Raw genomic sequence first — 22,913 nt, 5'->3', positions numbered from 1 at the left:
TCCACGGCTTTATAAGCGTGTTGTAATACGACTCATTTGAGGTAAACAGAATCCGCGGAGAGCGAGCGGACCACAGCTCGGGTGACATTTCTCGCCATACGGGCATTTCTGGTCCTTGTCTTCATCCAATCTCCATCTCAGACATTTACGCCTCAACCTAGCTCCGTAGCTCCTCGACATCAATGACGTTTGACTTTCGAGGCGTGCCTAAACAGTTTTTGATTGACAGTCCGCCAACCAATCCAAACGTTCGTTATGCCTCGACTAGCCAATCTTTGGCCTAACAGCACAAACCAGCGTTTCATCACGCTCGGTGTAGCGGACTGTTTTGAGCCAGGAAAAATTGGCACAGAGCACTAGCACAGCCTGCTAACGTATACTTGTGTTAACAGGTTAGCAATTAGTCGCCTTTTGAGTGAGTTTAGCGGTAAGGAGAGGGACTTCTTATCTTAGTGACCAACATCTGGGTATGTAGTCGGTCAGTGAAGGTGTATGAATGTGGCTTTTGGTGCAGGCTGGGACGGCAGCTACAGGGATTAGCTGTACGGGGAGCTCCTGCTAGCAGTGCAATGCTGACATACCTTCAGACGGCTTGCTAATTATCTCACAAACGGGGATTTTGGTGTGACTTCAGTCTGAAAAATCGTCACCATTCATCCGCGAACTGTATTCCAAAGCCGAGACCGGTTTAAATAGTCCGATAGTTGAAGCGCTTGAGTTAGCTGGCTAGCTGGGTCGCTTGCAAGTACAAGGTTAGCTGCTTAAAACGAGCCACCTGGACCGGAGAACGATCGAGAGAGGTAAGAAACCCTATTAAACACTGCATTACTAAGTTAATAGTGATTTTAGAGTGATATTTAACAAGCGTCCGGTTATTCACAACAAACCGACCAGCTAATTATTTATAAGTAGAGAACTATGCACTCTAAAAAAAAAATCAAAACCATTGAGGTCGATTCGTGTTTATAGTCAGTTTCCTTGGAATACAATCCTGTCATTCGGTTTCTGACAGATTTGCTCATTTGAGATATTCAGCAACGCCTTTTTTATGTTGGTATGGGATGATGCTGTGAAATGAACACCGGTTGTTCACTTGCAGTGATTGTTATTGTATTTTCTTAATACATTTTGAAGTTTCAAGCACCTGTGAGAGTCTAATCAACCTTAGATGTGATGAAAACATCATCTCAATTTCCAAATCTGAATAAATTCAAATAATCAGTGTTGAGTTTGTCACATTCAGGTTTTCTTTGGCTTTTGCCGGCTTTACCAAGTCAACAGTCTTGTTTATTGGCCTTGTCTTTCAGGCTCTCGGGAATGCAATATACTCCACACCTGTTTTTGTTCCACAGCTGCAGTCATGCGTTTCACGGACTGACAATTGAGAGTCTTCAAGCAGACCGATTCAAACTCTTGATCTCCTGGTTTTCTGTCTGGTAGTGTTTATATTGAGGCAGGACATAGTTTTATCTGTCAAGGACGTGCTTTTCATCAGAAAGCACAATGCTAGATCATACCAGTCACTTTGTGTGTGGAAACAAAATGTAAACCTTGGGCAACGTGAGTGACTTGTCAGAACTGTCTGTAGTCTCTTATGTGTAAAAAGTTTTGGATGAAGCATATTGGAGTACCTACAATATGTAAAAGGAAAGTTTGCTGTCCAGGATTCGCTTTATCAAAAACAACGTGTCAGTGTAAAGGACAACCATATGCATAATAGTTGTAATTTGAGTCAGGCGTTACAATCAATGAGATGAGTCAATTGTATGTCTCAGGCCCTTCCTTATAAAACAAACACAGAACCTAGCTGTTGTCTCGCAGCATTTTTTTTTTTTTTTTGGTGAAGTGCTAAAAGGTTTCTTAGGGGCGAAATACATTTTTGCTGCTCATGAAAATGGATAGGATTACAATTAGGGCTGGACGTATGACCTAAAATCAAAACCTCGATTAATTGTACGTTATTAGTTTATTATTAATATTTTTTTGCCCTCATAATTATAGATGTGAATCTGACTCATGATCGCTGTTGCATGTGATCTTCCTCTTAGCGATCTTGTCCTGTCACTATCCACCTTACTCTTCAACGCGGAAGTAAGCCTATGGGCGAGACATCTGGTTCATTAGCCGCTATAGGGAAATAACGAGAAGAATGACAACATGCAGTAAACGGTAAAACTGTTTGCACTACAAACCAATGTGTTCATAATTAAGAAAATACTGATATAATATAATATGGTAAGACACCAATTTGCAATATCAGCAAAAACGAGCTGTTGTGTACACTAGGGCTGGGCGATATATCGAATATTAGCAGTACTATCCAAATAATTTTGACAACGATGCAAAATTGTAAAATATTGTGAATATCGAATATTTAAAATTCAAGCATACTTTTCCAAAATAATGCGCTGCTTGTCAAATATTACATCCCTTACATATTACTGTGCAAGAGACGTGAGGTGTAGGTGCTCTACACGCCTCAACTACGCAAGCTTTCATGAGTGCGGCTGCCAGATATCAAGAGTTCGAATCCCCGAATCAGAGCTTTGCTGTTACAAGGATACATTTTCTGCCTGGTGTTTTGCTTATTTTAAGCAATCTGGCAACCATGCGCACAAGCTTTGTCTTCATTGCGGCAGTGCCGACGATGATCTGAAAACAAACAATCTGGAGATCTGTGATCGCTGAATAAATGCACTTACTCAACTGCTGTAGTTTGAATAGAGAAACATAGGCAATTTGGAATTACTGTTAGGAATTTAACTGTTTTATTATTTTTCATTTGTTTTACATTTTCATAATATAGACATAATAGAGAGAGTGCATTGCACTAAAAAAGTTGACAGAATGCACTTTCTGCAGTAAGTGATCACTAGATTTTTTTTTAACTGCTTAACTTTGCACTAAACATTTTGTATTTACCTTGTAACAATAGCTGCTTTTGTTTGTTGTTGTATTTTTTAATGGAGGCAAAAGAAAATCATGTTTGTTTTTTGTTTTTTTAATTTAAAAGCAAATGCAAACATGTTGAGATATATATCAAATATCGTAAAAATTGACTATCGAGATATCACATTTTTTTATATATCGCCCAACCCTAGTGTACGCCTAAAAATAAAAAAAAGCCAGACCCATAAAATTTACAAATGGCCACGCCCACTCTTACAGAAAAAATATTTTATGTGGATATGTGTACTTACTCTAGAGAACATGTCTTTGTGTCTAAAATGCAAGACGCCGTGCTCAGGAATGGTTCTAAAAAAGCACAGTTGTCAGTCTGTTACTGTAAACAAAAGCTTGCAACGCTTGCCCCACCTCCATGGTCTTCTGATTGGTCCACTGTTTTGAATCTGACATTGTTGAGTGGCACTGCGTATGTTAAAGCCCAAAGTATACTTCATTTTTTTTTTATGCAGACACGAGGGACAGCATACAAGTGCGTGTGATGCGAATTTCATCATCAGAATAGTACACGCACCACCCGTTTCATTTTTTTTTTTTTGTTTCCATTTTTGCGTACTTTGTACACGCTGGTCGCACATGTGGTTTGAAGTTATTTTGCTGTAATCAGTTGTTCTACAAGGTGGCAACACTGTCCCAGGCCATTGTTTCACAGCAGAAAACTAAAGAGACGGAACAACAACAACAAAATAGCGGAGACTGCAACAACAACAGATGCTCACACTGACAAGTGCTTGTGAGCGAGAGGGTATGAGGCAGCTCAGCTTTGGTTTAAAAGAGTTCAAAAATATTTTTTCTTAGTCATAACTTATAGTAGAATATAAAGCAGACACTGGACATAGATAAAGCTTTCTAAAGCTCATGTGTCAACATCCATGTTCTTGCACAACATCAAATAGATACTTAGGGGTACAACATCAAATAGATACTGAAGGGCTATGTGTTCTACTGTATGCATATGCTAACGCACATACAAAAACAAAGTATACCTTGGACTTAACTTGACACACCGTTGTCACCTATGTGGTGAGACGCTGCAAAAGACGCGAGCGCAGCAGTCATACATGTCCCTGTAGCGCAGACTACATATGTGGTAGTATGTTTTTTTTATGGAAAAGCATAAACAGGATTAAAAAAACAAAATAACCAACATGGAAAAATTACGTCTGTTAGAGGTTCTACATTTCGGTTTCGATTACTTTTTCGATTAATCGTCCCGCCCTAGTTATGGTACAGGCAGGTGTTTCATATCGCCTAAGATTTTTAAACTGTTTGATTTTGAAACAAAATAGTATCTTGTATAATTAAATTGCATTGTTATTAGAAGTAAAACATTGCTAAAATACACTTTGTTTCCACTTTCTCTAACTTTTGCATTTGATTGTCACCTTTTGCCTGCATTGGCGGTCGCAGAACTTTTCATTTGTTTGTGAAGCCGCTGTTACTCTGCATATTCATCATTGTAAAATGATTGAATGTATAAATATAAACACACAAACTACCAATGCATTAAAAAAAAAACTAATAGGTTTTTTTTTTTTTTTTTTTTTTTTAGGGCTAATCATCTTAAATATTATTAAAATAATAATTTGGGTCGTCATTTTCATAATTGGCCTTTTTAGAAAAATGCTGCAACAATTTGTTGCTTTTTTTTTTGTTTGTTTGTTTATTTGTTTGTTTTTTAATCCTCCCCCAAACAATTTTTTCTTTTCATCTTGAGTCATAATTTAATTTAACCAAGAACACACACAGTCAGGCATAGAAATATTGAACTTTTTTGAACCCATCTAAACAAACTGAGAGATTTAAAGCTTTTCAGGAGGACACTTCAGGATATGTAAGCACATCCGTTTCTGTAGCGAATCAGCCACCTAGAAAACACTGTACACTCTTTGGTGGATGACATCAAAAAAGAAATTGCTTTCAAATCAGTCCTGCTTGTGATGTAAGGAAGTGTAATATTTTGTCGCTGCTTTATTTGCAGCCTCAGGAACAGGACAACTTTGCACAGTCACAACAAAACAAATTCTGAATTTTGCCAGAGTGTTTTACTAGAGATTGTAAGAGCGTCAAGGTGTCCGTTTGTGAGCCGAAGCTTAACTGAATGTGGGTCATGTTGTACAACAATGATCCTACGCTCTTAAGTAAATGTATAACCAAACCGCTTCAGTAGATGACATTTCACGCTTCAGAACAGCCAAGTCAAGGTTCTGACTGTCCAGTTGACATTTCCTCGCTTGGCATGACGGAAAAGATTTATAGTTCAGTCTATGAACTCTTAAGACGACGAGCTTACATTTTACGTTCAGTTAATGGACTTCAACATTATCACAGTCCTTCTTTTAGCAACGTATGCGAAGGCCTTGTGTACAAAACCTTGAACGTCTAATAAACAACTTGGTATCTTGAGTGCTGATTTATAATACTGTTAGATGAATGAAGAATAAATCCTGGACCGTCAAGAAGTGTGCAGTGCTTTGTTTCTCAGCTCTTTAAATCCCAGGCTTGCACTGGCAGGCCGTCTAGGGCCATTTTAGAGCCACCATAATGTAAACAAAACTGCAGAATGGAAAAGCAGTCTGTTCTTCGAAGTTCACTTTTACATAAGGGTCTCGTGGTTTTAAGTTCATCTGTTTTGGTAAGGCATCCGTGGGCTGCGTGTGGCTGATCGTTTGAAGAACAGACCACTGAAACAAAGTTTATCTGATTTTATGACTTTGTTGTTTATTATAATTTCAGATTGGATTATAATACAGTTTGGGTTGACATAACTGTTAAATGTAATTTGTTTTTCTTAAATGACTTGTTCTTCGTTTTCAATTCACAAGCTGCAGTAAGGATGGCAGAAACACTTCCTTACATGGTGTGGCTTTGCCTCCAAAGTCCTTTTAGTTTATGACTGGTGTTATGACAGCCACTTATTTATCAGCTTGATAACTGACAGTTACGCACTTAGTTGTGAAATTTATTAGCAAAGACTGTTTATTAGGCATAAGATCTTGCTTAAATGTATGTCATGGTTTTTTATTTTGGAGGCTGTTCCTTTTTGCTTTTTTGTGTTACACAATTAGCCATAGTTTTTTAGATACCAAGGGCATTTGTGTTTCGTAAAATAGCTTCAGTCTACATTTGGATTGCATAAGTAGTGCTTGACTTAATAAAATGGTTGCTTTTGTGTTATTATACACTGAAAACACTACAGTGGACATTTGTTCTGTTAATGAACCTGTGAAAAAAAAAAAAAAAAGGTATATACCCAGCGGCAATTGCTTATCATAGCCACTAGGTATGCAAAACACAAACTTTTGTTATTTGTGCAAATTAGTTCTTTTATTTTGCTAACTTTAAAGAAGGCAAATATGGAGATTCACAAGCAACGTCAGACCAGGGCAGAGAAGACGTAATGCTGCGAACTTTCAACCTGATAAGTAGGCTTGAGGGAATATTTTATGTCTTCATTACACTGGCTTTCAGATGATTCTTGCATCTTCATTGTCAGCAGATAAGAGATTTATAATCAGAAGATGTTTGCTGGTCATTGTTGGAGGACTAGTGATAATGATGTGATTTGTCATAACGAGAGCACTTTGATTTGCACGGTAACCATAACTGTGCGGACTGTCTGTTAGCCAACACCCCTTGCAGGAATCCAGAAGAAAGCGAAAGGCCCTAGATCATTAACTTTGAGCCACTAGAATGTTCAGGTCAGTAATGCAGTAATATACTTTACAGTAAAAAAAGTGAAAAGCCTTTGCAGTGTAATGCGTGGTTGTCCATTGTAGTATGTATTATACTTGTTTTAATTTCATTAATGCATGTTTTAATATCTAATGCATTCTGAGTGTTTATAAACTGATGATGCACTAATAGCCCCCTTGTTTTGGGTTTTCTTTTTGGTAAACTGGATCTAAAATTGATGCATCACAAATGTAGGACACAGAGTGGAACAGAAGGTCACATCCATAGACCCCCTGTAGATTCTCTCTGGAGTACAAAGTATCTGTGCCTGCTGTGAAATTAATCAGCTGTCTGTTACTCTCATCCGGTTCCTACCATTGCAGAGTGTCAGGATGTTAACATTTTAGCTGAAAAGACAGTGGGGTTTGGAACCAAGATCTCGTTTATTCAGGATTAATGATATTCATTACATTCTACACGACCAGTCAAAAGTTTTGAACCGTAAGATTTGTAATGTGTGTGTGTGTGTGTGTGTGTGTGTGTGTTTATATAAAGAAGTCTCTTCTGCTCACTAAGCTTGCATTTATTTGATACAAAATACAGCAAAAGCAGTAATATTGTGAAATATTTGTACTATTAAAAATAACTGCTTTCAGTTTAAATATATATTAAAATGTAATTTATTCCTGTGATCAAAGCTACATTTTTCAGCATCGTTACTCCAGTCTTTAATGTCACACGATCCTTCAGAAATCATTCTATCGGCTGATTTGCTGATCAAGAAACATTTATTATTTTTAGCATTATTTAAAACAGTTGAGTGTGTGTGTTTTTTTTTTTTTTTTTTTTTTTTTTTTGTTTTTCAGGATTCTTTGATGAATAGAAAGATCAGCATTTATCATAAATAAAAAGCTTTTGTAACATAAAAGCCTGGAGTGATTTTAATGTATTTATTTTGGGAAAGGAGTTATAGAAATTAATATTTTTATTTAGCAAGGATACTTTAGTTTGACCAAAAGTTATGATAAAGACATTTATAATGTTACAAAAGACTTCCATTTCAGATAACTTTAAGATGAACTTTATATTCATAAAAGAAACCTGAAAAAGATTCTGCTCAGCTATTTTCAACAATAATAATAATAAATGTTTTTTGAGTAGCAAATCAGAATATTAGAATGATTTCTGAAGTAGTGATGCTAAAAACACAGGAATACATTACATTTTAAAATATATTCAAATAGAAAAGTGTTTTAAATAGTAAAAATATTTCACAATTTTACTGTTTTTGCTGTACTCTGGATCAAATAAATGCAGGCTATGTGAGCTAAAGAGACGTCTTTAAAAAACATGAAAAATCTTACTGTTCAAAAACTTTTGACAAGTAGTGTACGTTGGTGTCTTTTTAAAGTGCCCCTGTTATGCCATTTTGAATTTTGCCTTTTTATGCAGTGTTGTGTGTGAATCTAAATAATCTGCGATGTTGTAAAGCCAAAGTACATAATAAAGTTATTGTTTCCCGAAAGAAAGAATAGACTCTGAACAACCTGAATGAGTCATTACTAATTCGAATCACTCATTTGCATAATGCCTGCCTATGTTCTACGTTTGCCAGCCACAAAAAAAAAAAACTTGACCCACCCTCACACACGTCATTTTACTGACAACTGATTCTCTAATCTTGGAGAGTTCAATGTGAGATTCACAAAATGCTCGCTCTTAAAAAATGGCTCAGTACCCAGTTTAGTTGGACCAGCTGGCTCCAATGAATCACAGCCTGAAAGTATGATAAATGATAAATGTTTATATTTTCAAAATACAAATACGGAATTATTAAAATACATATCGTATCGTTTCTGACGTGTGCTGTGCGCAGTAGACCAATCACAGTAGACTGGGCTATCTGACCAATCAGAACAGAGTAGGCTCATGGAAAGGAGGGGTTTAGAGAGACTGAATCTTTGAGCTGTTTCAAATAAATCATTTGAGAATCGCTGAAGAGTGTTAAATGCATATTTTGAGAAATCAAAAGCATTGTTTGACCTTGCATACATGTAAAACTATTAAAAATTGCATAATAGAGCCACGTAAAGCACCTAAAAAAACAAACCTGATTCTTGGGTTATCGGTTTGATTCATGCACTTACTGAATCTCTCATAAGTTCTTGATTTACTCATGCCACCTCAAATTATTGCATTCAGTCATGGCTAATTCTAAATGAACAAACTGGTGGCTGTTTTATGGTTTGGGTTTTTATTTTTGATTTGTTTTATTTTTTTCTCGCCATTGTTTTGTCTAAGGTTACATGCTGCTCCTCCTCATACAAGTGGAGATGTGGTCTTGCTTAACATATGTACAGTGTGCATTCCCCACCTTCTTCTGCTACTCCTCCACTTCCTGCTCTGCCTGGGAGGAGTTCTAAAGCCTGATCACTTCCTGTCCCATCCGGCCCATGGTAATCCCAGTGCATGGCATTCCTGTGGGTGTGTTTTGAGCCCTTACGTAAGGCTGAGAAGCCTTAGGGACACCAGCCTAAGTACAATTTAACCTGTAATGGCCCACTGCTGTTTACTAACATTGAAAGGCCAAAGCAGGTACAGGTTGAGTGCTCGAGTGCACATCTGTCACAATCATGACCGGCTGAGGATTTTAATTTGGAAGTGGTAACAGACTTTACATCTGGAGCATGTCTATGATGCCTCAAAATGCCTTGTTCATAGCAAGCTCACTTGTTTCTGTCACTTAGATTGAATGTTCTGCTGCTCAGTAAAGCCAAACATCTTAAAATGTCTTGACTGCCATTTACAACTTGTCTCCTGTGGCCTCATGGGATAGTAAAATGTCCATTGGATGCACTCTTCAAAATCGCGATGGAAGTAGTAGGTTGGGTACTGTGAATTTGGATTTACATTACAGTGCCATATTAATCTAATATGAATGAAATGGAGTGTGAGGTCATGGAGTCCTTACAGTGGGTTGTGTGAAGACGTGGGTCTTTTTCAGGTCTAATTTTTACAACTGATTTATGTCACTTATGCTAAATATGAATTACTTGGAAATGAGGTCACTATGATTTTCATTCATTCTGCACGTTATCACTGACTGTTCTCTGTTTTTCTCTTTCTTTGTCGCCCACAAACTCTCTCTGGCACAGGGCTATGTCTTCAGCAGCCACCACAGCCCCGTCGGTGGACAAGGTGGACGGCTTCTCCAGGAAGTCTGTCAGGAAAGCCAGGCAGAAGCGAGCGCAGAGCTCGTCCCAGTTCAGATCTCAGGACAAGCCCATAGAGCTGGTGCAACTGCCTCTGCTTAAAGGTAGGCTGTGTTTACGTGGTCAGATGAAGATAATGGTTGGTGATGTCAGAGAGCTTTGAGCTAGTTTTATTGCTCTGATAGAGCTGATAAGAATGGTTGTACTATAATAACAAAGGAAAGCAACACTGAATGCAGACAAACTGTCGCCGTGTGACCGGATGAATGGAAGGTCTTAATTTTCAAAATGGGATTGTTCTGTTAAGTTTGTGTCATATTGTCTGTTATGCTAGTTTTTGGGGTTAAAATTTTTATTTAAAGTCTTTGTCTCTTATTTGTCTCTCATTGATTTGCCAATAACCACAGTAACACCAGTAATATTGTGAAGTATTATTCACATTTAAAATAGTTTTCTATTTATATATAAAAGTAGTGTTTATTTTATTTTAAAAAAAATTTAAAAAATTGAATTCCTGTGACGAAATTCCTTTTCAGCATCATTACACCAGTCTTCAGTGTCACATGATTCTTCAGAAATAATTTTAATATGCTGATTTGCTGCTTGAGAAGCTTTTCTTATCAATATTGAAAAGTTGTGCTGCTTAATATTTTTGTGGCTACTATGATGCATTTTATCAGGATTCTTTGATTAATAGAAAATTCAGAAGAGCAGCATTTATTTAAAATAGATGTCTTTTTAAAAAAACAAAACCAAAAAAAAACCATTGTAATCATCATTACAGTCACTTTTGATCAATTTAATGTTTTTTTTAATACTTTTATCTGGCAATTTTACTTTAAATGTTTTAATTTTAAATAAGTCAGCTTTCCTAGTGTGTATTTCTTTACAATAAACATAACCATCTTACTTGTTAGACTATCTTTTGACATCCACACAGTATCTAAACACATTGATGAACAGCATATCTGTTGATTTATTTGAAATCTAACAAACTGAAATGAGCATATGCTGTCTGTGTGAAGTGTTTGAAGAGAGAGTTCATCCAAAAATGAAAATTGTAATTAATTACTCACTCTCATGTCATTCCAAACCCAAAAAAGACCTTTGTTCATCTTCAAAGCACAAAAAAAGACGTTTTTGAAATCCGAGCGCTTTCTGACCCTCCATATAAAGCAATGGTACTTCCATGTTCAAGGCCCATAAAGGTAGTAAGGACGTTGATAAAAGTTAATGTGACATCAGTGGTTCAACCATAATTTTATGAAGCTACAAGGATGCTTGTGTGCAAAGAAAACAAAAATGACTATTTTATTCAGGAATGGACACACATGCGTCGTGGTACTGACACAGAAGAGAAGAATTGTTGGTTAAAGTCGTAATTTTTTTTTTTCTTAGCACAAAAAGTGTTCTCGTAGCTTCATGAAATTACAGTTGAACAACTGATGTCACATGGACTATTTTAACGATGACAGTTGCGTTGTTGTCTATGCAGGGTCGGAAAGCTCTCGGATTTTATTAAAAATCAGAATTTTAGTTTTTGGTGAACTGTCAGTAAAGCCACGTACTACATGAACATTGCCACTGTAAGTAGTTGGTTAGGCACATATATTACTTTTTGCAAACTCAAGCCCATATCAGCTGGAACATTTAGAGGTCAAATGCCAGATGTACCTCCAAGCTAATATGTTCTGAAAAGTGAGACAGATTACGGTAGGAAAGTCAAGGAGGTTGATGTAAACCATTTGTGGAATTTTTAGTACTCCTGGATTGTTTTGCATTAACCCTTTCTTTCCGTCTGTCTAGATGTTTCTGCGCAGGAGCAACCAGAGCTATTCCTCAAGAAGCTGCAGCAGTGCTGTACTCTGTTTGACTTCATGGACACACTGTCTGACCTCAAAATGAAAGAGTATAAGCGGTCCACCCTCAATGAGCTGGTGGACTACGTCACCCTCAGCCGGGGCTACTTGACTGAGCAGACCTACCCAGAGGTGGTCAAAATGGTGAGATTTAAAGATTGGCAGCACACTGATTGGACTGGACTGGAAAGTTTCTTGTTTAGTTTATATGCTTACATAATTCAGAGGTACCTCAAGTGTCCCTTCTTTTCATTTGTCACAGGTGTCCTGCAATATTTTTCGGACTCTTCCGCCCAGTGACAGTAATGAATTTGATCCAGAGGAAGACGAGCCCACGCTGGAGGCCTCGTGGCCACACTTACAGGTAGAGAGGCACAGCCAGCATAAAATTAAATGGAAATTAATCAGCATTTTCAAATTTAATGTATGTTAAAACAGACAAAGATCAAACGTTAAAAAATCAAGTAACGTGGGCATATAGTTGAGATTGCAAGGTTTCATTTCAAGGACAAGTTTTCTGATCTATCTTCCTTTTCCACTTAAGCTCGTTTATGAGTTCTTCATTCGCTTCTTGGAAAGTCAGGAATTTCAGCCCAGCGTTGCCAAAAAATACATCGACCAGAAATTTGTATTACAGGTGAGTAATTGTCTGGGAACGTTTTTTTGACTTCTCATCCTAGCACAAATCACATGATGCCAATATTGCCAGTAAAACAACAGATACAGCTGTCCGAATACTTGATTCTGATTGGTCAGTTGAGGAATTTTTCATTTGAATAATGAGCACTGAACTATAGGTTCACTTTTGTCAAAGATAACTAGTTCTTCCCAGTTTTTTTTTTTTTTTTCCCCAACTTTAATAGCTGTGTTAAAACGGTAATGTGTAATTTCTGTTTATTTATTTATTTTTAAGCGGCACACATTGCTCATGTAGTTAATTAAAAAACTCTTCCAAATTTCTAGCTCTTGGAGCTGTTTGATAGTGAGGACCCACGGGAGAGGGACTGCCTGAAGACGGTTCTGCATAGAATCTACGGCAAGTTCCTTGGCCTCAGGGCCTTCATCCGCAAACAGATCAACAACATTTTTCTTTGGTAAGTAGCTGTCAAGTGTTTTAGTTGTGTATATACAAGATAAAATATTAAGGTATGCTGACATAGCTCTTTCTCCTCTCCTACTCTGACAGTTTTGTATTTGAGACAGAGCGCTTCAATGGCGTAGCTGAACTGCTGGAAATTTTGGGAAGGTATGTAATTTTTGATCCATTCTTTGGTTGGTAGTAAGAATTTGACAATATCAACATCTGCTGTGATATGAAGTCCACAATATGATATTTATTCATGAAGAATTGGAAAAAATTGAAAATTATGTACATTTTTGAAGTTAAATTCTTCTATCTAATGCACTTTGGGAGTTCAGACTTAAGAGCTCCAACTCATGTTCTAAACTAAGAAAACTTAAGTCGGATAAAAAGTCTGTGGATTGACTTGTACCTGAACTTTAAAGGGGACTCAACCTCTTTTAATTTGTGATATACTGTCTCAGTCTAAAATACATTCACACTGGTGTTTTAGGAAGATAAACAAATTAAAATACAATAATATCAATGATGACAGTCATTGCCATATATTGTAAAACAATTGCACTACAGAAGAAATGAAAATGAATGTTTCATAGGTATATTATTTTTGCTTTACACTACAGTAGGGAAATTACAATACCGTGATAATATCAAGACAGTTTTTCTATAGCGATATTGATAATGTTGTTATGTAACTAATTGGTAGTGATGTGGAGAAATTTAAACTGGGAAATGGAAAGCTTGGAAGGATATGAAGGGGTGACTCACAGAGGTCACATTCCTGTTTTGTTTTACTCCACCCTGTCCTTAGTCCTGAGGCATTTAGACGTTTGTGTCTGCTGCATATTATCAGTTTCTTTCATGGTTATCAATGTCAGATCAGAAGTTTTACATGTCTCTGGTTTTACAGCATCATCAATGGTTTTGCGCTTCCTCTCAAAGCTGAGCACAAACAGTTCCTGGTGAAAGTGCTACTGCCTCTGCACACAGTGAGGAGCTTGTCTCTCTTCCATGCCCAGGTACAGACACTCAGCTGTTTGTTACGTCTGCACATGTCTGTGCTTGCTTGCCTGCATTTCAGGGACGTACGAAACAGATTCCTTGTTTTAATGCTTGTTTATGACACTTTATGAATCTGAACATTTGAAATGCATTTATGTTAATTTGAAGTCATGTCTTCTTGTAGCTGGCCTATTGTATTGTACAGTTCCTAGAGAAAGATCCCACGTTAACAGAACCTGTAAGTGTTCCTGGTTGCCATTATCTACCTCATTCTTCATCAAGTTCCATCTTGTTTCAGCTTGTTTTGAAAGGATTTTTCACTAGTTGTTTTTTTTGTTTTTTGTTTTTTTTTGTAGGTGATCAGGGGCTTGTTGAAGTTTTGGCCAAAAACATGCAGTCAAAAAGAGGTAATGCCTTTATTTTGTGGAATTGCAAGCTGTTAATTGATTGTCTTTTTTTTTTTTTTTTTTTTTTTTTTTGGTCCAATTGTCCATGCTTCTATCAACATAATGTGTCTAACATAATGTAGCTTAGCAACTGATAAATACTATGGTTTCTTCCATGGTTTTTCCCCCAAGAGAAATGGTTTATATGCTTTTCTGAAATGTTTTTGTAACATTGACTACAATGTTTTCTTTTGTAGGTTATGTTTCTTGGCGAGTTGGAGGAGATTCTGGATGTGATTGAGCCCACTCAGTTTGTTAAGATCCAAGAGCCACTCTTTAAACAGATTGCTAGATGTGTTTCCAGCCCCCATTTTCAGGTAAACACACCACACCCTAAATCCTTCTTACAAACCTTGTGATGACTTGTAATGGCTAGAAACTTAAAGATTTTGAAAAACAAGCATCACAGGTTGTCAATTTTCTTTTTACTAGTGAGAGAAACCATGCTCCATATTTGCTCCCATTACTAGTCTATTGTAAGATCAGTAAGCATGTTTGATCATTACAATATCACAAAGTTCTAGGCATAAGATCTATTAAATAGAGAAACTAGAGAATAGCGAAAGAGAAACTTTGCTAAGAGAAAGAGAAACTTAAACTCTGCTTCTACTATTAAGTGTTAAGTTTAGCTACCGTATGTCTTTGGCATTGAATTGGCACATTTCAGTGCAAGTAAAAGCTTCTACAGTCTAAAATCCATATGTAAAACTTTGCTGATATTTAAATTATTTTAAATGTTTTAAGATATGTATTTTTAAGAGGTTGTGTATTGTTTCAGGTGGCAGAACGAGCCTTGTACTACTGGAACAATGAGTATATCATGAGTCTGATTGAGGAGAACTCTAGTGTCATCCTGCCTATCATGTTTGCCAGTCTCTACAGGATCTCCAAAGAGCACTGGAACCCGTGAGTTTCATGTTGTAATTTATATAAAAAAAAAAAAAAAAAAGATAAATCGTAGCAGTGTCAAAATAGCATGTTAAAGAAGAAGTCCACTTCCAGAACAACAATTTACAAATAATGTACTCACCCTCTTGTCATCCAAGATGTTCATGTCTTTCTTTCTTCAGTTGTAAAGAAATTATGTTTTTTTGAGGAAAACATTTCAGGATTTTTCTTCATATAATGGACTGATATGGTGCCTCGAGTTTGAACTTCCAAAATGTAGTTTAAATGCGGCTTCAAACGATCCCAAGTGCGGTTGTCTATCTGTCGAAACGATCGGTTATTTTCATAAAAATAATATAATTTATATGCTTTTTAATCTCAAACACTCACCTAGTCTTACTCTCCCTGAACTCTGTGTATTCTAGCTCAAGACAGTCAGGGTATGTTGAAAAACTCAGACCGTATTTTCTCCCTCAACTTTAAAATCATCCTATATTGCTGTTTTACCTTTTTTGTTAAGGGTTTTTGATCTTCTTTGCATGTTCACTTTGCAAAGACTGGGTCAGAACTTCTGCAGCGATGTAGGATGATTTTGAAATGATTTTTGAAGTTAGGGTTCGGTAGAGGGAGAAAATATGGTATTTACAAAAAAAAAAAAAAAAAAAAAAGAAAGTATTTGTAATAACTTTGATATTATGTGGGATTAATCACAAGTAATCACAATTTAATTTCAGAAAAAAAAATGATTAATTGGTTCATTTTTTTAAATTCGATTGACAGCAGTAATTTATACCATTTGATATTTGGGCTCAAGTTTTTTTTTTTTTTAAACTCTCATGCTCAAAGTCTGTGTTTATTTGGTCAAAAATAAAGTGAAACAGTAATATTGTGAAATGTTATTATTTAAAATGAGTTTATAAATAGCACATTTTAAACTTTAATGTTATGTGGGATTTGTCAACAGTAATTGCAGTTAATTTCAGAAAAAATATGATTTATTAATTGTTGTGATTAATTGTTTAGTTTTTTAATTGATTGACAGCAGTAATTATTTATACCATTTGATGCCCTTGACGTCCAAGATGTTTCTTTCTTCAGTCGTAAAGAAATTGTTTTTTGAGGAAAATATTTCAGCATTTTTCTCCATATAGTGGACTGATATGGTGCTCTGATTTTGAACTTCCAAAATGCAGTTTAAATGCAGCTTCAGTCGATCTCAAATGCGGTTGTAAATGATCCCAGCTGAGAAAGAAGGGTCTTATCTAGTGAAGCGATTGGTTATTTTTTTTTTATCTTTCTTTTTAAAGTAATACAATTTATATTCTTTTACTCTGCCTGGACTGATTTTTTTTTTTCTGGTTAATGACAGTTAGGTTATGTTGAAAAAAATCCCATCTCATGTTCTCCCTCAACTTCAAAATCGCCCTATATCGTGGTTTTACCTTTTTTGTTAAGGGTGTTTGATCATCTTTGCATGTTCACTTTGCAAAGACTGGGTCGGTACTTCTGCACAGATGTTGGATGATTTTGAAATGATTTTGAAGTTGAGGGAGAAAATACGATTGGAGTTTATTGACATACCCTAAGTCTCTTGAGCCAGAATCTTTGTTTTTGAAGTGGACTTCTCCTTTAACAACAACAGCCTGGCAGGAGAATATTAGTCTTTACATAATAGTCATCAACACACAAAAGTTAAAACTTTATCAATGTTGAGAACAGTTGTGCTGTTAATGTTTATGGAAACCATGTTCATCATGTCTGCTCTTATCCTTTATCAGGGCGATATCAGCTTTGATCTACAATGTGCTCAAAGCATTCATGGAGATGAACAGCGCCTTGTTTGACGAACTCGCCGCCAATTACAAATCAGACAGGCAAAGGTAAGCATCAGACAGCATACGGTATTCTTGTAATCTATTGTTTACTGACCAGCTTGGATAACCTCTGTGTCTCATTCCTTTAGGGAACGAAAGAAGGACAAGGAGCGAGAGGACCTATGGAGGAAGCTGGAGGAGCTGGAGCTCAGACGGGGCATCCAGAACAGCGATGGCGTCATTCCCACCTAACACGCACCTTGTCTCCACCCCTTCTATGTGGCCCCAACCAATCCCTTTCTACTCTGCCACAGGGACCCCCGTCCCCCTATTTGCTTCTCATGCTGCGTACTTTACCGCACACTCCCTCGTTCATTTCCTCCCTTTCAACAGCACTGTAAATAATCCTCTCCCTCTTTCCTGTATCATACTACTACACTGAAAGGAAGAAGAAAAAACAGAAAATTTGAAGAGACTTAATGTGCACTCCTCGGTGTGTAAAGAAAAAAAAAAAAAGGTAAAATGATAATCAACTATGGTCAAAGGATATATTTTAAAAAACCCTTTCAGTTCAGAAATTGTTCAGCGTCTCCATGTCAATATATTGTTCTCAAGGAAGTGCCCTGGGACTTTGGGAACTGTGCTCAGTCTGCGATTAAAGATGTCTTATGCGAGGATCCCGTCGCCACCACGTATTTTTTCTTTTTTTTTTTTTTGTCCTTTACGAAGAGAGACTTTTCCATCTAGACATAATTTAAGTCCCCTGCCTCAGGGGACACAAACCAGAAACCCATGACGTGAATATGAGGAGTGGAGAGAAAAAAAAAACATTAAACATCCTCTCTGTGGTGTGCTTTTTTTATTTTTTTTTCTTTTACAGGATGATCGGCCCGGTACTTTACTGTAAAGTATGGACAGGTGTCCATAACTTGATGCGCGAGATGGGCCGCAGTCGGCTACGGTGGTTACGCTCAATAAAGAGGACAAACCTCTCTGAGGACCTTTATTTTTTTAACTTGTGAACCAGGTAATGACCTGGTCATAGTTTCATGCTGTCTGCTTTGGGGACTCTTGGGAATTCCAATGTGGAAATTCAGTAGTTACCAAGAGTACATCAAGCTCGGTTTCTCCGACACTAGCGAGGACTCGTGGAATTTCAGTGGCACACAGTGTTCAGAGCTCATCCAGTGTTTTTAAAACCGTTAAGTGACATATATATTTTTCGTAAAGAATATTCTGGACTGCTTCTCATGGGCCACCCAGATATCCACCGCTCCGCTCTCGTCGTTTTGATTTCAGGGTGGGTGGATGTCATCTACACGACGTCGCTGAGCAAGACAAGGTTTTTCTTTCTTTTCATGGAGTGTTTGAAATGAAATCCTGCTTATGTTGGGGTTTTTAGGGCCTATGTAGGTAAACGCTGATCCGGTAGGTCATAATCTCTCTTCTGAAATACCAGCCACCAGGGCAGGCTAGAACTAAAAAGCACTTGGAGTTATAGCTCATTAGTTGTTCTCGTGGGACTTCAGCCCCTTTTCTTCTCTTCTTTTTATTTGAAGTCCCAACAATCGTGGTTGTGGATTTTACATGTGAGGAGGATGTATTTTATTATATTTTATTTTTTTTTGGCTTAATCACGTGTCTCTCTTTCTCTCTTCCTTGTTTTAACTCTCCCAAGCTCATTGTGTGTTTTATGATGGCCCAAGTTTGATATGTAAAAAAAAAAATTCAACAGAAAGGGTTTGATGAATAGAATAAATCTAATTATTTTAAAAAAGAAAGAGATATTAAATAAACCTGTTTTTGTGATAAAATGCTTGCTTGCTTTTTCTTAATTTTGGAAGTTTGTGCAATATTTTCCTGACTTTGAAGCGTTACATGTGACAAGAAATGTGAAAATGGAATGGTCAAAAAGGCACCTGTATCAGTTGATCTGATTAACCAGTGAGGTGTCTTTAAATCTATTATTTGTATTATTATTAATAATATTATTATTATTAGAGTAGACAATACATTTGGAAGTATTCTGGAAGGCTTAAGTAAAATTACTAAGAGAATTAACGTGCAGTTTGAATCCAGTAGGTGGCAGAAGGCTCATTCCAGCTGATCAGATGAATGATACAGGGGAAATAATATTTTAAAGCGATAAGAGGGACAATGTATTTGGTTTTTATTTAAGCAATGATACAGGTTTTACTTGATACATAATTAATGATACATAAAATTGACATGATATAGTCAAATTATTGAATCAATGTACAAATAACATGATGAATAAGGGTATAGTAGTTGGTACTTTTGGTAATTATTAAAGAATTCTTATTTTATGTTTTATGTATTTTTTCATATGTGAACCTGGACCACAAAACCAGTCTGAGGGAATTTTTTTTTTAAATTGATACACCATGAATAAATAGGCTTTCCATTTATGTATGGTTTATTAGGATAGGACGATATTTGGCCGAGATACAACTGTGTGAAAATCTGGAATTTGAGGGTGCAAAAAAATAAAAATTGAGAAAATCGCCTTTAAAGTTGTCCAAATGAAGTTCTTAGCCATGCATATTACTAAACTAAAATTAAGTTTTGATATACTTACAGCAGGAAATTTAAAAAAAGACTGTCTTTACTTAATATCCTAATGGTTTTTGCATAAAAGAAAAATGTATCATTTTGACCCATACAATGTATTTTTGGCTATTGCTACAAATACACCCGTGCGACTTATGACTGGATTTGTGGTCCAGGGTCATATAAGTTAAACATGTAGGTTTGGCATTACAGGGATAATTCACCCAAAAAATTAAATTGTGTCATCATTTACTCACCCTCATGTCATTCCAAACCTGTATTAATTTCTTCTTTTGAAAACAGATATTTTTGGTAATCAAGCAGTTGATGGTAGCTGTTGATTTCCATAGTCAGTGGATGCCGTCAGTTGTTTGATTACCCAAAATATCTTCTGTTCAACAAAAGAAAGAAATTCATATAGGTTTGGAATGACATTGAAGATAAGTAAATGACAGAAATGATGACAGAATTTTAATTTTTGGACGTTAAAGTCAAAGTCATTTTAATGTTTTTATCTTTTACTGGTGTCTAAGCTCAGTCTATGAAGCTTAGGATGACCAAGCGTCACAGTTTTTGGTGTCCTGTCCTGGGAATATCTGCATTTTACAGTACGTTTAAAACAGCCCACAAGGAGTTGCTAAGGATTCTAGACCCATTGCAGAGAATTTGCTATGGGGCCTCCTCAAAATCATGTTCAGTGGTGGGGGGTCCTTAGTTGAACCCCTCCTTGCTGAAAAAAAAAAAAAAAAAAAAAAAAAAAAAAAAAAAATATATATATATATATATATATATATAAAAACCATCACAGAAATTCTAATGGTTTCCACCACAAATATAATTACAACCATTACAAACCATCAACTTTTAACCATTTAAACCATTAAAAATTGTTTTCTGTTGTGTGTTTTGGGACATATTCCATTAGGATTAGTCGTTTTAGGGCCATTATACCAAATGGGTGTCATTTGCTTCCAAAACTCTTCCAAAAAATGTTTTTTTTTTTAAAGACTAATCTAGTAATACACGTTTATTTAAAATCTTTATTGGTCAATCTCAGGTAACTTTATTTAATTTTTTTTAAGTGGAAGATGGATGTTTTTTTTTCTCAGTCCTGTTACCAACATACCATGTATTTAAAAAAAAAAAAAGCATGTTTAAAAATGTCAACAAATCCCTTCACTTTTAAAGAAATTGTTGGTTTCATGATCAAAAAAATATATATATATATATCGAAAATAAAAATAAAATCACACAAGGTGTTTTTTTTCCTAAAGTACACAAACCCTTTTTTTTTTTCATTTTAAAAGCAACCCTAACCTCAAGCTTATCAATTTTCTATGATGCAATTTATGAAACAATGGCATAAATGATGGACCATACTTAATAAAAAAATAGTGGTATAACTTTATAACTAACTGACTTTATAACTTTATTAAAAAAGACATTTTCATATTTATCTAAATTAATATGGATATAGTCTAATTTTTAAATTAATAAATCAGATGACACTACTCACTCCTGTTACTGTCACTCAGTTACTATATATGAGTATAGGATATTTGAGTAACAGGATTGAGATTTTAGGATAAAATTAGCAAATACATGTAATAACCTCATGAAGTACATGTTAATATTGTAGAGATACTCAGCACATTACAGTGATTCACCAAAGATTTGTATTTTTAAAATAAACAAATAACATCTAAGAATTAATTTAAGTAACAGCACAGTATGTAAATATTGACGCTCCCTGCCATCATTACAAAATCATCAAATGTACAGAAAAAAAATGAGACCACATGCTTTAGGTCATTTCATGGCCTTTAGAAGATTCAGATGTTGCAATATCCAGTTGAAAATGTGTCTTGTGGAATTTCCCAGTTTTTTTTTTTTTCAGAGGGGGAATGTGTTAGGGTAACAGCAGGACTAAGTGAAAACTAGAAATTTTAAAAATAGTAAATAATATATTCATAGCTATAAAACACCATAAGAAAATAACTAAAATAAAATAGTATTTTATCTCAAATATTATAGATTTAATTTGAAAAAAAAAAGTATTTAAAGCACAGATGGGATATGGAGGTATACAAAAATGCAAAATAAAAAATATTTCTGAAGGATTTTAAACATTAGATTTCATGTCTGAAACTGAGGACATCTACCAAATGCTATTTGTCAGTGTTTTAGGTAGTTTTTATTAATTTTTTTTAAAATGATATGTTTTAAATCTGCAGTGTGAACAATGTTCAGGACACTTTGCTTAATAATAAAATGTATTTTATAGTTAATTTTCATGTATATTTGTACATATAATGTCTTAAGGACATAAATGGCACCCATTAGGTGGAATGGCCCTTTAACGAGCCACCAACAGAAGGTGACCAATTACCAGTAGAAACCCACAGCATCCATTAAAGTTTCCATTAAAACCAACACAAGTCCCATTATAACCAGTAAAACCATTGCAAATTTTGTACTTTTTCAGCAGGGCTCTCAGCCTTTGGGCTCTATGCACTCTGTCCCCTTTTTCCCTTAGTTCCTACGGCCCTGACTGCTAGTTACCAGAGCAAATGTGTAGTGATTATTTAATTATTTTTTATTTTATTTAAAACTACACTGATTATGTTTTGCTCCAGTTCTATAAAATGAATTGTTCTACCTATTAGGTTGTGTTTTATTAATGTCTACACCTACCACAACCCTAAACTTACACCTTACTATAATACAAAAACAGTATTATTGCTGTACAGTGTGACAAAAATAACGTTAGATTGATGTGCACATGCCCAGTAGCCAGAGCTGTATCCCTTCTAGCCTTTACCCTAAATGAGAGCAGGGAATTATTATTGTCAACTATCAAAAAATACTTTCAAAGTAGTCACATACTAACTATTTATGGTTATTTAAAGTAATACTGTTTGTGTGTAATATAATATGTAACAGGGTGGGGCATTGTTTTAAACAATTTTAAAAGTTACTCAAAGGTCCACAAACACACCTGCCTGTAGGGTTGCCAGGTCTGCGTAACAAAACCCGCGGCAGCAGTATAAAAGTAGCACCGCGGCAAAACCACAGACTTGGCAACACTGCGTGTAATTAAAGAAGGCGGCCACTTCCAAAACAAAGATTGACATATAATGTGCTTTCTCCCTTTCTTTCTTCAGTTGTAAAGAAATCATGTTTTTTTGAGGAAAACATTTCAGCATTTTTCTCCAAATAATGGACTGCTATGGTGCCCCGATTTTAAACTTCCAAAATGCAGTTTAAATGCGGCTGTAAACAATCCCAGCTGAGGAAGAAGGGTCTTTTCTAGCGAAACGATCTGATATTTTCATTAAAAAAAATACAATTTAAATACTTTTTAACCTCGAACACTCGTCTTGTCTTTCTCTCCTTGAACT

General features: G+C 35.8%; 1 protein-coding gene across 1 annotated transcript; it reads left to right on the top strand.

Moving 5' to 3' along the window:
* The first annotated feature begins 300 nt into the window (after window positions 1-300).
* ppp2r5ea (protein phosphatase 2, regulatory subunit B', epsilon isoform a) lies at window positions 301-17,464 on the top strand. The gene is made up of 14 exons (XM_051139047.1): window positions 301-800; window positions 9,795-9,955; window positions 11,658-11,854; window positions 11,973-12,074; window positions 12,255-12,347; window positions 12,674-12,804; window positions 12,897-12,956; window positions 13,702-13,810; window positions 13,978-14,031; window positions 14,150-14,200; window positions 14,437-14,556; window positions 15,018-15,145; window positions 16,906-17,007; window positions 17,091-17,464. The coding sequence occupies exons 2-14, from the start codon at window positions 9,799-9,801 to the stop codon at window positions 17,191-17,193; spliced, it is 1,407 nt and encodes a 468-aa protein (XP_050995004.1). The 5' UTR covers window positions 301-800; window positions 9,795-9,798; the 3' UTR covers window positions 17,194-17,464.
* The last annotated feature ends 5,449 nt before the right edge of the window (window positions 17,465-22,913 follow it).

This window comes from Labeo rohita, chromosome 20, assembly GCF_022985175.1.
Source record: "Labeo rohita strain BAU-BD-2019 chromosome 20, IGBB_LRoh.1.0, whole genome shotgun sequence".
Taxonomy (NCBI): domain Eukaryota; kingdom Metazoa; phylum Chordata; class Actinopteri; order Cypriniformes; family Cyprinidae; genus Labeo; species Labeo rohita.
The sequence above is the reverse complement of the archived record's forward strand: the minus strand, read 5'-3'. Positions and strand labels throughout refer to the sequence as shown.